Here is a 13978-nt window from a genome sequence, read left to right as displayed (position 1 = left end):
TCTGTTGCTCAAAAGGACAAGGGTAAAGTAAAAAAAATGTTATCCTGTCCTACCCTAATTGTTTTAGCTTAAATTTAATTTTTTGTTCATTAGTTCTCGTTGTTAGTGCTCTCCAGCCTCAACTCCAAATCCGTCTCCTGCCTCCAACTGGTTCAGAAGCAGCAGCTCGGCTCCTCTCGGGGTTTAACAAACACCAACACATGAGCCTGTTTTACTTCCCTTCACTGGCTCCTTTGTGTTTGAGAATTGAGTTTAAGATTTTACTGATCACTTTTAAAGCTCGTTTAAGTTTTGCACCAAGTTACATTCAGAACTTTTAACCCTGTACGAGCCGCAGATCCTCAGGTCTCTGTGTCTGTTCCTCTTCAGCCTTAGATCTGACCACATTTGTGTAAAACATTTGGTGTAAGACATACGTTTTTTTAAAAACTTCATCCTCCTTCTTTTGAACACCAGGTCCCAAATACGTACATGTACATATCCTTGTTTTTGGTTTGTTTTTTGTTAGTGTTGTTGATTTTGTTTTGCCTTGCTCAAATAAATAATTAAAAATAAATAAATAATAAAAAATAAAAGCTCCTCAGGTCCCCATGTCTGTTCCAAAGTCCAGGTTCCGGTCGAAGGTGCTGGAGCCTTTTTCAGTCTGGGGGCGTCTCAGCTTTGGAACGACCTGCCTGAGGAGAAAAGACTCGTACCATCAGGATCATCTTTTAAATCACTTCTTAAGACATGAGGAGAAAAATTCAGTTTGTCGAGTTCTGAAACTGAAGAAGCAACTTGGATGAGCTGCGAAACGTCTTCAACCAAACTAACTTTTGTCCAGTCGACAAACTGAATTTTTCTCCTCATGGATTCTACCTGGACGACTGAGGGGTTCTTCACACACTTCTTAAGACTATTTTTTTATTGGTTGGTCTTCATTTACCTTGATTTTTTTCCTTATTTCTTTTAATTCTATTTCTTTTTATTGATTTATTATAATAAATTGAATTGTTGCATCATTGTTTTTGTTTGTTATTTGTATGCTTTTGTATTGATTTTTGCTTTATAAATGAAGATATATCACTATTATTTCATCTTAAAGGAAAATTAAATATTTCATGAGAAAAACCCTGTGTAACTTGTGTCAGAAGAAACACACCGAGCTGAAACATTTCAATAAAACTCGTCACCGTCTCATTAGTGAAATTAATTTGTTTTATTTTATAAGAGATATTTCAGATTTCAGTGTTTCTGTGCAGAGGAGACGTCAGCTGATGATTGGACGTCTCTGAACTGCAGGAAGTGATGTAACGAAACAGGAACAGGAAGCTGCTGTAAAATTGTAGTTTTCATCAACGAAGCCGAACCCAAAAGTTTTCTGATGCTCGACCTGCACAAGTGAAAAAGACTGGGGACGGAATCTGACAGACGGAGAGAGAGAGAGGAGGAGGAGGAGGAGGAGAAGAAGGAGAAGAGAAGGAGGAGAAGAGAGGAGAAAGAGGGAGGAGGAAGAAGAGAGGAGAAAGAGGGAGAGAAAGAGCGAGGGGAGAGAGGGAGGGAGAAGAGAGGAGGAGAAGAGAAGGAGAGGGAGAGGAAGAAGGAGAGAAAGGGGAAAGAGAAGAGAGGAGAAAGAGGGAGGAGAGAAGGAGAGGAAGAAAGAGGGAGGAGAAGAGAGGAGAAAGAGGGAGGAGGAGAAGAGAGGGAGAGAGGAAGAAGGAGAGAAAGGGGAAAGAGGGAGAGAAAGAGCGAGGGGGAGAGAGGGAGAGGAGAGGAGAGAAAGGGGAAAGAGAAGAGAGGGAGAAAGAGGGAGGAGAGAGGAGGAGAAAGAGGGAGGAGGAGAAGAGAGGGAGAAAGAGGGAGGAGAAGAAGAGAAGGAGAAAGAGGGAGGAGGAGAAGAAAGGGAGAGCGGGAGGATAAAGGGAGAGGGAGAGAAAGAGAGAGGAGAGGGAGAGGAGAAAGAGAAAAAGAGAGAGAAAGAGGAAGGGAGGAGAGAGAGGAGGAGTAAGAGAAGAGAGGGAGGGAAAGAGGAAGAGATACAGAAGAGTGGAGAGAGAGAGAGAAAGAGAGAGAAAGGGGAGGAGAGAGGAAGAGAAGAGAGGGAGAGGTGAGGGAGGGAGAGAGAGAAGGAGAGGGAGAGGAAGAAGCAGAGAAAGGGGAAAGAGGGAGAGAAAGAGTGAGGGGGAGAGAGGAGGAGGAGAGGAGGAGAGGGAGAGGGAGGAGGAAGAAGAGAGGAGAAAGAGGGAGAGGTGAGGGAGGGAGAGAGAGAAGGAGGGAGATAAAGATGGAGGAAAAGAGAGGAGGAGGGTTTAGAGAGAGAGAGGGAGAGAGGGAGGGCAAGGAGAGGCAAAGGAGGGAGAGGAAGGAGAGAGAGCAGAGGGAAGAAGTGAGAGGGGGGAGGAGAAAAGAAAAAAAAAGGAGATACGAGGGAGAGAGGGAAGAGCAGAGAGAGACGGAGGGAATACGATAGAAATGAGAAAAACAGAGAGAGAGAGAGAAGAGCAGAGGAGGACAGAGAGAGAGAGAGAGAGAGAGAGAGAAGAGCGTTAGTTCATATTTGTTCAGATGAATCCGTTTCTTTCTCGTGTGTGAATCTGTGTTTGGTACCGAAGAGCGGCAGAGGGACCCAGGTCTGCTCGGTCCGTCTCCGGTCCAGGACGAGTCTCAGATCTGGACCCAGACCGGACCAGTCCAAGTTCTGGAGCAGGAGGTTCAGGACGGGACCAGGAGCCTCTGAGCACCTGAAACAAAACACAACAACACAACAACACAGAGGGTCAAGAGAGCAGCTTCAGGACACACATCTGCCACGGTTTTTACATCTGTTCTTACGTTCTTTAGTTTTTACTTTAGTTTTTAGTGTTCTTAGTTTTACTTTAGTTTTTAGTTCTTTAGTTCTTGTTCTTACAGTTTTTACGTTCTTTAGTTCTTTAGTTTTTACGTTCTTTAGTTTTTACGTTCTTTAGTTTTTAGATCTGTTCTTATGTTCTTTAGTTTTTAGTTTTTAGATCTGTTCTTATGTTCTTTAGTTTTTAGATCAGTTCTTTAGTTTTTACGTTCTTTGGTCCATCAGGGTGTTCGGTTCTAGTCCGGCGTTCAGCAGCAGAGGGATCCACATCAGCCCCGTCTGAGTCTGACCCACGGCCTCCTCCAGCAGAGCCTGCACCTCCTGCTCCGACAAGAACCTCCTGGACCCAACACCGGGACTGAGACCGGGACCAGGACCAGGACCAGGACCAAGAGAGACCTGGCAGTGGGGTGAAAGTCCGGGGAAAGTCCTAAAGTCCAGGATCAGTTGGAGCAGGTCCGGTTGGTCTGATTTTAAAACCAGAGCCCAGGTCTCCCTGAGGACTGAAGCTCCAGCCGACAGAAGAATCCTCACCGAGTCCAGACTGAAAGAACAGAGAAAGAAAGAACTAAACCAGGACTAAACCAGGTCTAAACCAGGACTAACCCAGGACTCTTACCCGCGGCGGTGGTCGGTGAGAGTCAGGGACACGGCCTGGGTCAGAGGAGACTTCAGGCCCAGCAGCTCTTCACAGTCCTGGGCGTCTGGACTGAAGCCCTCCCGGAGGAGCAGCTGCAGCGCCCCCCTCTGGTCACTCTGCACGCACAGGTACAGCGGGCTCACCTGTCCGGGGGCGTGGCCTATGGAGCGGTCTGTGAGCGGGATCAGCTTCTGCAGGATCCTGACGAGAGACGGAGGAGTGAACATGAACAACAGAACATCCAGAGAACCTGGATCAGAACTCTGCATCAGGGACAGTTTCAAGTCGTGAGCAAACTCCAAATATTCATTTATTTGGACCCAAATATTTTGGCCAGATATGGAACCAAATACAAGGTTCTAATCTAGAGAATATAAAACAGATTTTCTTTGGACCTGATTTCCTGTGACTGTGTCGGTGTTTGAATGTGTGTGAGTGATTTAAGGCCTCGCTCCCGTCAGTCTGTCCCAGGGCAGCTGTGGCTACAGGACAAGTTTACACCCTGAGTGTGGACAGAGTGAATAATGTCTGGTGAAGACCTGTGTTTGTGTCTGTGTTTGGTTAAAAGAATTTTAGACGCCCCAGTGCAGAGGATTCTGTTTGTGTGAAGAATAAATAGAAATAGAAATATTAATATTGTTATATAAATATATAAATATATATAAATATTGTGTTTTTGTACCCTGTGTGTCCAAACTGTGCGGCGGCGTGCAGAGGGAGCTGGTTCCACTCGGCGCTGCAGCTCAGGTTTGGATCTGCGCCGTGACAGAGGAGCTCAGACACACACGCCTCATGTCCCTCCTGAGACGCCAAGAACAGAGGAGAAGCTCCGTCTGACGCCTGAGAGTCCACACACGCTCCTGCAACACGGACACGGGTAGACCGGGGTTAGACCCAGTTTAGACCCAGTTTAGACCCAGTTTAGACCAGGGTTAGACCCAGTTTAGACCCAGTTTAGACCCAGTTTAGACCAGGGTTAGACCCAGTTTAGACCAGGGTTAGACCCAGTTTAGACCAGGTTTACACCAGGGTTAGATCTGTCTGAGACCTGGGTGTCCACACAGGCACCTAGAGGGAGATACAGGACTAGACCAGACTAGACCAGGACTAGACCAGGTTTAGACCAGGTTTAGACCTTGGAGTACCTGAGCCGAGGAGGCACCAGGGAAGGGTAGGTCCCTAGTGGGGGCACTAGTCTCCTTAAAGCCCAATTTATGGTCGTGTGTCAAATCGTCTGTGTGGCCTTGAATCTTCTCCGCAGAACGTCTGAGTCGACAGACGTGCACCTCAGATACAAACATTTCTGATACTCCACTTTCCCGCTTCATTTTGTTTAAATGAACTCCAGTTTTAAATCCTCGCCTCCTAGTGTTGTGGCAGTGAATTACTTGGTGGCGCAGAGACCTCGACGCAGATCCATAAATTAAAAACGACAGCGACAAGGCGACGGTGGCAGATTGTGATGAGTCGACGCAGAAATATACTTCAGCCTTTAGAACAGTCAGTGCCTCCACATAACTCCTAAAGATTTCTGCTCCACATTTATCAGACACCCAACCTCAACTAAAGATATTCAAATGGCAAACAAGACCAAGATCGTAAAAAAAAAAAAAAACAGTATGAAGACCAGCCTCGAGTCCTGCGACAGTTCGATCTACCCACAGTGTCTTGGAGCTCGACGTACTGGGCACCACAGTCTTAAACTCTTGTTCAATGTGTTTTGTCAGTGTGGTTTGTTCTGACCTGCGGCGATGAGGATCCTGAGGCAGCGGGAGCGTCCGTACTGAGCCGACACGAACAGAGCAGTGATGCCGTGATCGTCTTTAGACTCCAGGTCACAAACTGAGACCAACAGCTCCACGATGTCACTGTGACCCTGAGGACGGGAACAAAAAACATCAGCGCGGCTGTTACGGCCCCAGTGCTTTAGCTTCTAATTAGTTTTTGTGCGTTCTAAATGATTTTGCTGAGTTCTCCTGATTCCTGCTGCGGGAGCCCTGGTCTGTGATTGGTGGGGCAGGTCGACGCCCACCTCACCTGCAGACTCCGCCCCTGATGTAAGGAGATTATCAGCACCTGTTCGGGGCTGCTGGCCTCGGTGCCCCGTCTGCCAGTTTGTGTTGTTCGTGTGTGGAGTTTAGTTTAGTTCTGTTTTGTGCCTTTTTTTGATTTGGTCACTCGATTCTGTTTGTGGGTTTTTGTGGTTTAATTTGAGGAACTTGTGTTTTTAGTTCATGTTTGTCCCTTAATTTTACCACTCGTTTTGTGTAAACCTGCGTGACTCCTTTTGTGGCACAAAACTCAGTTTATTCTGTTGTTTTGTTTCTTAGTTTAGGTTATTTTCTGTATATTTTAGTCTTTTGTTAATTTACCTTTTACACCCCTGTTAATTAAACATTATTTTCATTTATTCCATTTTACAACTTGGTTTTATTTTGATTACTTCTCTGTCCCTAGCAGAGCTGGGCGTCTCTGTCAGGAGGAAAAATTAAACCCAAAGTGAAATTCAAACCCAAAGACGTGAGAGTTTCAGATGAAAGGATTTTAAACCAGATGAATAAGACGAGTTTGTGGAGCTGATCCCAAACAAAGAACGAGAAGGAGAAACATTTGTGTGTCAGAAGTTTGGAGCTGTGTTTAAAAACAGAGTTGTGTGTGTGACCTTGTGTGTGTGTGTGTGACCTTGTGTGTGTGTGTGTGTGTGTGACCTTGTGTGTGTGACCTTGTGTGTGTGTGTGACCTTGTGTGTGTGTGTGACCTTGTGTGTGTGTGTGTGTGTGTGACCTTGTGTGTGTGTGACCTTGTGTGTGTGTGACCTTGTGTGTGTGTGACCTTGTGTGGTGTGACCTTGTGTGTGTGTGTGACCTTGTGTGTGTGTGTGACCTTGTGTGTGTGTGTGACCTTGTGTGTGTGTGACCTTGTGTGTGTGTGACCTGTGTGTGTGTGACCTTGTGTGTGTGTGACCTTGTGTGTGTGTGACCTTGTGTGTGTGTGTGACCTTGTGTGACCTTGTGTGTGTGTGTGTGACCTNGGGAAGGGTAGGTCCCTAGTGGGGGCACTAGTCTCCTTAAAGCCCAATTTATGGTCGTGTGTCAAATCGTCTGTGTGGCCTTGAATCTTCTCCGCAGAACGTCTGAGTCGACAGACATGCACCTCAGATACAAACATTTCTGATACTCCACTTTCCCGCTTCATTTTGTTTAAATGAACTCCAGTTTTAAATCCTCGCCTCCTAGTGTTGTGGCAGTGAATTACTTGGTGGCGCAGAGACCTCGACGCAGATCCATAAATTAAAAACGACAGCGACAAGGCGACGGTGGCAGATTGTGATGAGTCGACGCAGAAGTCAGTGCCTCCACATAACTCCTAAAGATTTCTGCTCCACATTTATCAGACACCCAACCTCAACTAAAGATATTCAAATGGCAAAACAAGACCAAGATCGTAAAAAAAAAAAAAAACAGTATGAAGACCAGCCTCGAGTCCTGCGACAGTTCGATCTACCCACAGTGTCTTGGAGCTCGACGTACTGGGCACCACAGTCTTAAACTCTTGTTCAATGTGTTTTGTCAGTGTGGTTTGTTCTGACCTGCGGCGATGAGGATCCTGAGGCAGCGGGAGCGTCCGTACTGAGCCGACACGAACAGAGCAGTGATGCCGTGATCGTCTTTAGACTCCAGGTCACAAACTGAGACCAACAGCTCCACGATGTCACTGTGACCCTGAGGACGGGAACAAAAAACATCAGCGCGGCTGTTACGGCCCCAGTGCTTTAGTTCTAATTAGTTTTGTGCGTTCTAAATGATTTTGCTGAGTTCTCCTGATTCCTGCTGCGGGAGCCCTGGTCTGTGATTGGTGGGGCAGGTCGACGCCCACCTCACCTGCAGACTCCGCCCCTGATGTAAGGAGATTATCAGCACCTGTTCGGGGCTGCTGGCCTCGGTGCCCCGTCTGCCAGTTTGTGTTCGTGTGTGGAGTTTAGTTTAGTTCTGTTTTGTGCCTTTTTTGATTTGGTCACTCGATTCTGTTTGTGGGTTTTTGTGGTTTAATTTGAGGAACTTGTGTTTTAGTTCATGTTTGTCCCTTAATTTTACCACTCGTTTTGTGTAAACCTGCGTGATTCCTTTTGTGGCACAAAACTCAGTTTATTCTGTTGTTTTGTTTCTTAGTTTAGGTTATTTTCTGTATATTTTAGTCTTTTGTTAATTTACCTTTTACACCCCTGTTAATTAAACATTATTTTCATTTATTCCATTTTACAACTTGGTTTTATTTTGATTACTTCTCTGTCCCTAGCAGAGCTGGTCGTCTCTGTCAGGAGGAAATTAAACCCAAAGTGAAATTCAAACCCAAAGACGTGAGAGTTTCAGATGAAAGGATTTTAAACCAGATGAATAAGACGAGTTTGTGGAGCTGATCCCAAACAAAGAACGAGAAGGAGAAACATTTGTGTGTCAGAAGTTTGGAGCTGTGTTTAAAAACAGAGTTGTGTGTGTGACCTTGTGTGTGTGTGACCTTGTGTGACCTTGTGTGTGTGTGACCTTGTGTGTGTGTGTGACCTTGTGTGTGTGTGACCTTGTGTGTGTGTGACCTTGTGTGTGTGTGTGTGTGACCTTGTGTGTGTGTGTGTTGACCTTGTGTGTGACCTTGTGTGTGTGTGTGTACCTTGTGTGTGTGTGACCTTGTGTGTGTGACCTTGTGTGTGTGTGTGTGACCTTGTGTGTGTGTGTGACCTTGTGTGTGTGTGACCTTGTGTGTGTGTGACCTTGTGTGTGTGTGACCTTGTGTGTGTCTGTGACCTTGTGTGTGTGTGACCTTGTGTGTGACCTTGTGTGTGACCTTGTGTGTGTGTGACCTTGTGTGTGTGTGACCTTGTGTGTGACCTTGTGTGTGTGTGTGACCTTGTGTGTGTGTGTGTGTGTGTGACCTTGTAGACGGCCTGGTGCAGACACGTCCAGCAGGAGGCGGTGTGGCTCCGGTTCACCTCAGCTCCTTTCAAAAGCAGCAGCTGCACGACCTCTGTGTGACCTCTGTCCACCGCTGGAAACACGAACACAACACGGACAACATGAAGGACGAACAATGAGCAGAAACACCAAACAGTCTGGAGCAGGGCTGGGCAAACTACGGCCCAGGGACCATATGCGGCCCTTTAATCTTTTGAATCCGGCCCGCCAAACTTGAATAAATAATAGTAATGATAATAATTTAAAAAACTCATTAATGTCTTATTTTCCCTGCAATTCTGGCGTTTCCCAATAGATGGCGCACTCTAGATACATTCACCTTTGTTGAGGAGCGGAGTATTATGATGTATTCAGATTATGTTGTATTCAGATTATGTTGTATTCAGATTATGATGTATTCAGATTATGATGTATTCAGATTATGATTGTATTCAGATTATGTTGTATTCAGATTATGATGTATTCAGATTATGTTGTATTCAGATTATGATGTATTCAGATTATGATGTATTCAGATTATTCAGATTATGTATTATGATGTATTCAGATTATGTTGTATTCAGATTATGTTGTATTCAGATTATGATGTATTCAGATTATGATGTATTCAGATTATTGTATTCAGATTATGTTGTATTCAGTATTATGATTATGTATCAGATTATGTTGTATTCAGATTATGATGTATTCAGATTATGATGATTATGATGTATTCAGATTATGATGTATTCAGATTATGATGTATTCAGATTATGTTGTATTCAGATTATGTTGTATTCAGATTATGTTGTATTCAGATTATGTTGTATTCAGATTATGTTGTATTCAGCCCGTCTGTAAAGATGAGTGGAGTTGTTTTCTACGTATCCCGTGTTATTTTTCTTCTCTTATGAGGTGGATCACCAAAAACCTCCACCCGTCTGCTCCTGGTCCGACCCTCCTGTCAAATTTTAGAACCTTTTTTTGGCCCACGAGTCAAAAAAGTTTGCCCACCCCCGGTCCAGAGTCAAGTAGAGACTGTACAGACGAGGACACGAGGCTTTTAAAACAAACCAGGACTAAACCAGGAATAAACCACGACTAAACCAGGTCTAAACCAGGAATGAACCAGGACTAAACCAGGAATGAACCAGGACTAAACCAGGACTAAACCAGGTCTAAACCAGGAATGAACCAGGGTTAAACCAGGTCTAAACTAGGTCTAAACCAGGACTAAACCAAGACTAAACCAGGTGTAAACAAGGTCTATCCCAAAACTAAACCAAGACTAAACCAGATTTAACCCAGGACTACACCACATTTAAACTATGACTAAACTGGGACCAACCCAAGACTAAACCAGAAAGGAACTAGGTCTAAACCCGGACTAATTCAGGTCTAAACCAGATCTAGTCCAGGTCTATCCCAGGTCTCGCCCACTTCTAGTCCAGTTCTAATCCAGGTCTAGTCCAATTCTAGTCCAGGTCTAGTCCAGTTCTAGTCCAGGTCTAGTCCAGGTCTAGTCCAGTTCTAGTCCAGGTCTGGTCCAGGTCTGGTCCAGGTCTGGACCTGTGTAGAGGAGGCTGGACAGGTCGTTGGTCTGCAGGTTGATGTGGTCCAGGTCTGGTCCAGGTCTGGTCCAGGTCTAGTCCAGGTCTGGTCCAGGTCTGGTTCAGGTCTAGGTCCAGGTCTGGTCCAGGTCTGGTCCAGGTCTGGACCTGTGTACAGGGGGCTGGACAGGTCGTTGGTCTGCAGGTTGACGTGGTCCAGGTCTAGTCAAGGTCTGGTCCAGGTCTGGTCCGGGTCTGGTCCAGGTCTGGTCCAGGTCTACTCCAGGTCTGGTCCAGGTCTAGTCCAGGTCTGGTCCAGGTCTGGTCCAGGTCTGGTCCAGGTCTGGACCTGTGTACAGGGGGCTGGACAGGTCGTTGGTCTGCAGGTTGACGTGGTCCCAGGTCTGGTCCAGGTCTGGTCCAGGTCCAGTCTGGTCTCCAGGTCTGGTCTGGTCCAGGTCTGGTCCAGGTCTAGTCCAGGTCTGGTCCAGGTCTGGTCCAGGTCTGGTCTGGACCTGTGTACAGGGGGCTGGACAGGTCGTTGGTCTGCAGGTTGACGTGGTCCAGGTCTGGTCCAGGTCTGGTCCAGGTCTGGTCCAGGTCTGGTCCAGGTCTAGTCCAGGTCTGGTCCAGGTCTGGTCTGGTCCAGGTCTGGACCTGTGTACAGGGGGCTGGACAGGTCGTTGGTCTGCAGGTTGACGTGGTCCAGGTCTGGTCCAGGTCTGGTGTAGGTCTGGTCCAGGTCTGGTCCAGGTCTAGTCCAGGTCTGGTCCAGGTCTGGTCCGGGTCTGGACCTGTGTACAGGGGGCTGGACAGGTCGTTGGTCTGCAGGTTGACGTGGTCCAGGTCTGGTCCAGGTCTAGGTCTGGTCCAGGTCTAGGTCTGGTCCAGGTCTGGTCCAGGTCTGGTCCAGGTCTGGTCCAGGTCTGGTCCAGTACAGGTCCAGGGCTGGACAGGTCGTTGGTCTGCAGGTTGACGTGGTCCAGGTCTGGTCCAGGTCTGGGTCTGGTCCAGGTCTGGTCCAGGTCTAGGTAGGTCTGTCCAGTCTGCAGGTCTGGTCCAGGTCTGGTCTCTGGTCCAGGTCTGGACCTGTGTACAGGGGGCTGGACAGGTCGTTGGTCTGCAGGTTGACGTGGTCCAGGTCTGGTCCAGGTCTGGTCCAGGTCTGGTCCAGGTCCAGGTCTGTCCAGGTCTGGTCCAGGTCTGGTCCGGGTCTGGTCCAGGGTCTGGACCTGTGTACAGGGGGCTGGACAGGTCGTTGGTCTGCAGGTTGACGTGGTCCAGGTCTGGTCCAGGTCTGGTCTGGTCCAGGTCTGGTCCAGGTCTGGTGTCCAGGTCTGGTCCAGGTCTGGTCCAGGTCTAGTCCAGGTCTGGTCCAGGTCTGGTCCGGGTCTGGTCCAGGTCTGGACCTGTGTACAGGGGGCTGGACAGGTCGTTGGTCTGCAGGTTGACGTGGGCTCGGGCTCGGAGCAGGAGTTTGACGACAGAGAGGCGTCCGTTCTGAGCGGCGAGGAACAGCGGCGTTTCTCCCTCGTGAGTCTGAACGTCCACGAACGACTGGAAATCCAGAGACGACGACGAGGCTACGGGAAAAACCGGGACAAGAAAACCGGGAAATCCACGGAATGTTTTAGTATCGATCTGCTTTCGATATTTTTGGCGCTGGATTCAGCTTTAATTTAAATCTGATCAGAATTGTACTTGACGTTTCCTCACCGGCGGCTCGGAGGATCTCCCTCACGCAGCCCTTGTGCCCTTGAGCAGCGCTCTCGTGGAGGCAGGTCCAGCCCCGGTTGTCCTTCACGTCCAAACTGAGTCCGGACTGAACCAGGTCCCGGACTCGGACCAAAGACCCGGACCGAGCAGCCGCCGAGATACTGCCCACGGAGTCACTGTAGACCTCAGAGAAATCCATCCTGAAAGACACAAACCAGGACTAAACCAGGACTAAACCAGGACTAAACCAGGACTGAACCAGGACTGAACCAGGACTAAACCAGGACTGAACCAGGACTGAACCAGGACTAAACTAGGACTAAACCAGGACTAAACCAGGACTGAACCAGGACTAAACCAGGACTGAACCAGGACTAAACCAGGACTAAACCAGGACTAAACCAGGACTGAACCAGGACTAAACCAGGACTAACCAGGACTGAAACCAGGACTGAACCAGGACTAAACCAGGACTAAAGGACTAACCAGGACTAAACCAGGACTAAACCAGGAACTAAACCAGGACTAAACCAGGACTGAAACCAGGACTAAACCAGGACTAAACCAGGACTGAACCAGGACTAAAACCAGGACTAAACCAGGACTAAACCAGGACTAAACCAGGACTGAACCAGGACTGAACCAGGACTAAACCAGACTAAAAACCAGGACTAAACCAGGACTAAACCAAGGACTAAACCAGGACTAAACCAGGACTAAACAGGACTAAACCAGGACTAAACCAGGACTGAACCAGGACTAACCAGACTAACCAGGACTAAACCAGGACTAAACCAAGAACCAGGACTGACTAACCAGACTAAAACCAGACTAACCAGGACTGAACCAGGACTGACCAGGACTAAACAAGGACTGAACCAGGACTGAACCAGGACTAAACCAGGACTAAACCAGGACTAAACCAGGACTGAACCAGGACTAAACCAGGACTAAACCAGGACTAAACCAGGACTAACCAGGACTGAAACCAGGACTAAACCAGGACTAAACCAGGACTAAACCAGGACTAAACCAGGACTAAACCACTCTAAACCAGGACTAAACCAGGACTAAAACATGACTAAACCAGGACTGAACAGGGACTAAACCAGGACTAAACCAGACTGAACCAGGACTGAAACCAGGACTAAACCAACTGACTGAACCAGGACTAAACCAGGACTAAACCAGGACTGAACCAGGACTAAACCAGGACTAAACCAGGACTGAACCAGGACTGAACCAGGACTAAACCAGGACTGAACCAGTGAACCAGGACTAAACCAGGACTAAACCAGGACTAAACCAAGACTGAACCACGTCTAAACCAGGACTAAAACATGACTAAACCAGGACTGAACCAGGACTAAACCAGGAATAAACCAGGACTAAACCAGGACTGAACCAGGACTAAACCAGGACTAAACCAGGACTGAACCAGGACTAAACCAGGACTAAACCAGGACTGAGGACTAAACTAGGACTAAACCAGGACTGAACCAGGACTAAAACAGGACTTCGACAGAGCAGGATTACACTGTGAGTGTAAATTTGTGGTAAAATTACAAACTCTTTGCAGAAAGAACATCGTCTGGTTTTTTACAGATAAAACTCCACACTTCCCTTTTCTCCAGAAAGACGAACAACTTTTATCTGAAAAAGACCAAGCCAGAACCAAACCTGGTCTAAACTAGAGCTAAACCAGGACTAAACCAGGACTACAAACTGGGTCTAAACCAGGACTAAACCAGAACTAAACCTGGTCTAAACTAGAGCTAAACCAGGACTACAAACTGGGTCTAAACCAGGACTAAACCAGAACCAAACCAGAGCTGAACGAAAACTGAGGGTGACTCACACTTGGACTTTAGAACCGTGCTGTGGTTCTATGTTCCCTAAACCAGGACTAAACCAGGACTAAACCAGGACTGAACCAGGACTAGACCAGGACTAAACCAGGACAGGACTAACCAGGACTAAACCAGGACTGAACCAGGACCAGGACTAAACCAGACCTAAACAGGACTAAACCAGGACTAAACCAGGACTAAACCAGGACTGAACCAGGACTGAACCAGGACTAACCAGGACTAAACCAGACTGAAGGGACTAAACAGGACTAACCAGGACTGAAAGGACTGAACCAGGACTAAACCAGGACTAAAACCAGGACTGAACAGGACTAAACAGGACTAAACCAGGACTGACCAGGACTGAACCAGGACTGAACCAGGACTAGACCAGGACTAAACCAGGACTTTGACATTTAAATTGAACTTAAAACTTGTTTCTTATTGGT

General features: G+C 47.3%; 1 protein-coding gene across 1 annotated transcript in view; it reads right to left on the bottom strand.

The window, feature by feature from the left end:
- Positions 1 to 1179: 1179 nt before the first annotated feature.
- The window catches only part of asb3 (ankyrin repeat and SOCS box containing 3), a 22858-nt gene continuing 10059 nt past the window's right edge, over positions 1180 to 13978 (bottom strand). The window contains exons 2-10 of the mRNA XM_055150232.1: positions 11680 to 11879; positions 11373 to 11546; positions 8395 to 8507; positions 7057 to 7189; positions 4150 to 4327; positions 3447 to 3668; positions 3036 to 3371; positions 2587 to 2720; positions 1180 to 1403 (exon numbers count right to left, since the gene is read on the bottom strand). Of these exons, the coding sequence (XP_055006207.1) occupies positions 1225 to 1403; positions 2587 to 2720; positions 3036 to 3371; positions 3447 to 3668; positions 4150 to 4327; positions 7057 to 7189; positions 8395 to 8507; positions 11373 to 11546; positions 11680 to 11878 (1668 nt within the window). The 5' untranslated portion in view covers position 11879 and the 3' untranslated portion in view covers positions 1180 to 1224. The remainder of the gene's footprint in view (positions 1404 to 2586; positions 2721 to 3035; positions 3372 to 3446; positions 3669 to 4149; positions 4328 to 7056; positions 7190 to 8394; positions 8508 to 11372; positions 11547 to 11679; positions 11880 to 13978) is intronic.

The sequence above is a fragment of the Boleophthalmus pectinirostris genome, unplaced genomic scaffold (assembly GCF_026225935.1).
Source record: "Boleophthalmus pectinirostris isolate CB_2022bp ecotype Guang Dong unplaced genomic scaffold, ASM2622593v1 HiC_scaffold_14, whole genome shotgun sequence".
NCBI lineage: Eukaryota > Metazoa > Chordata > Actinopteri > Gobiiformes > Gobiidae > Boleophthalmus > Boleophthalmus pectinirostris.
This window is presented reverse-complemented; position numbering and strand designations above follow the sequence as displayed.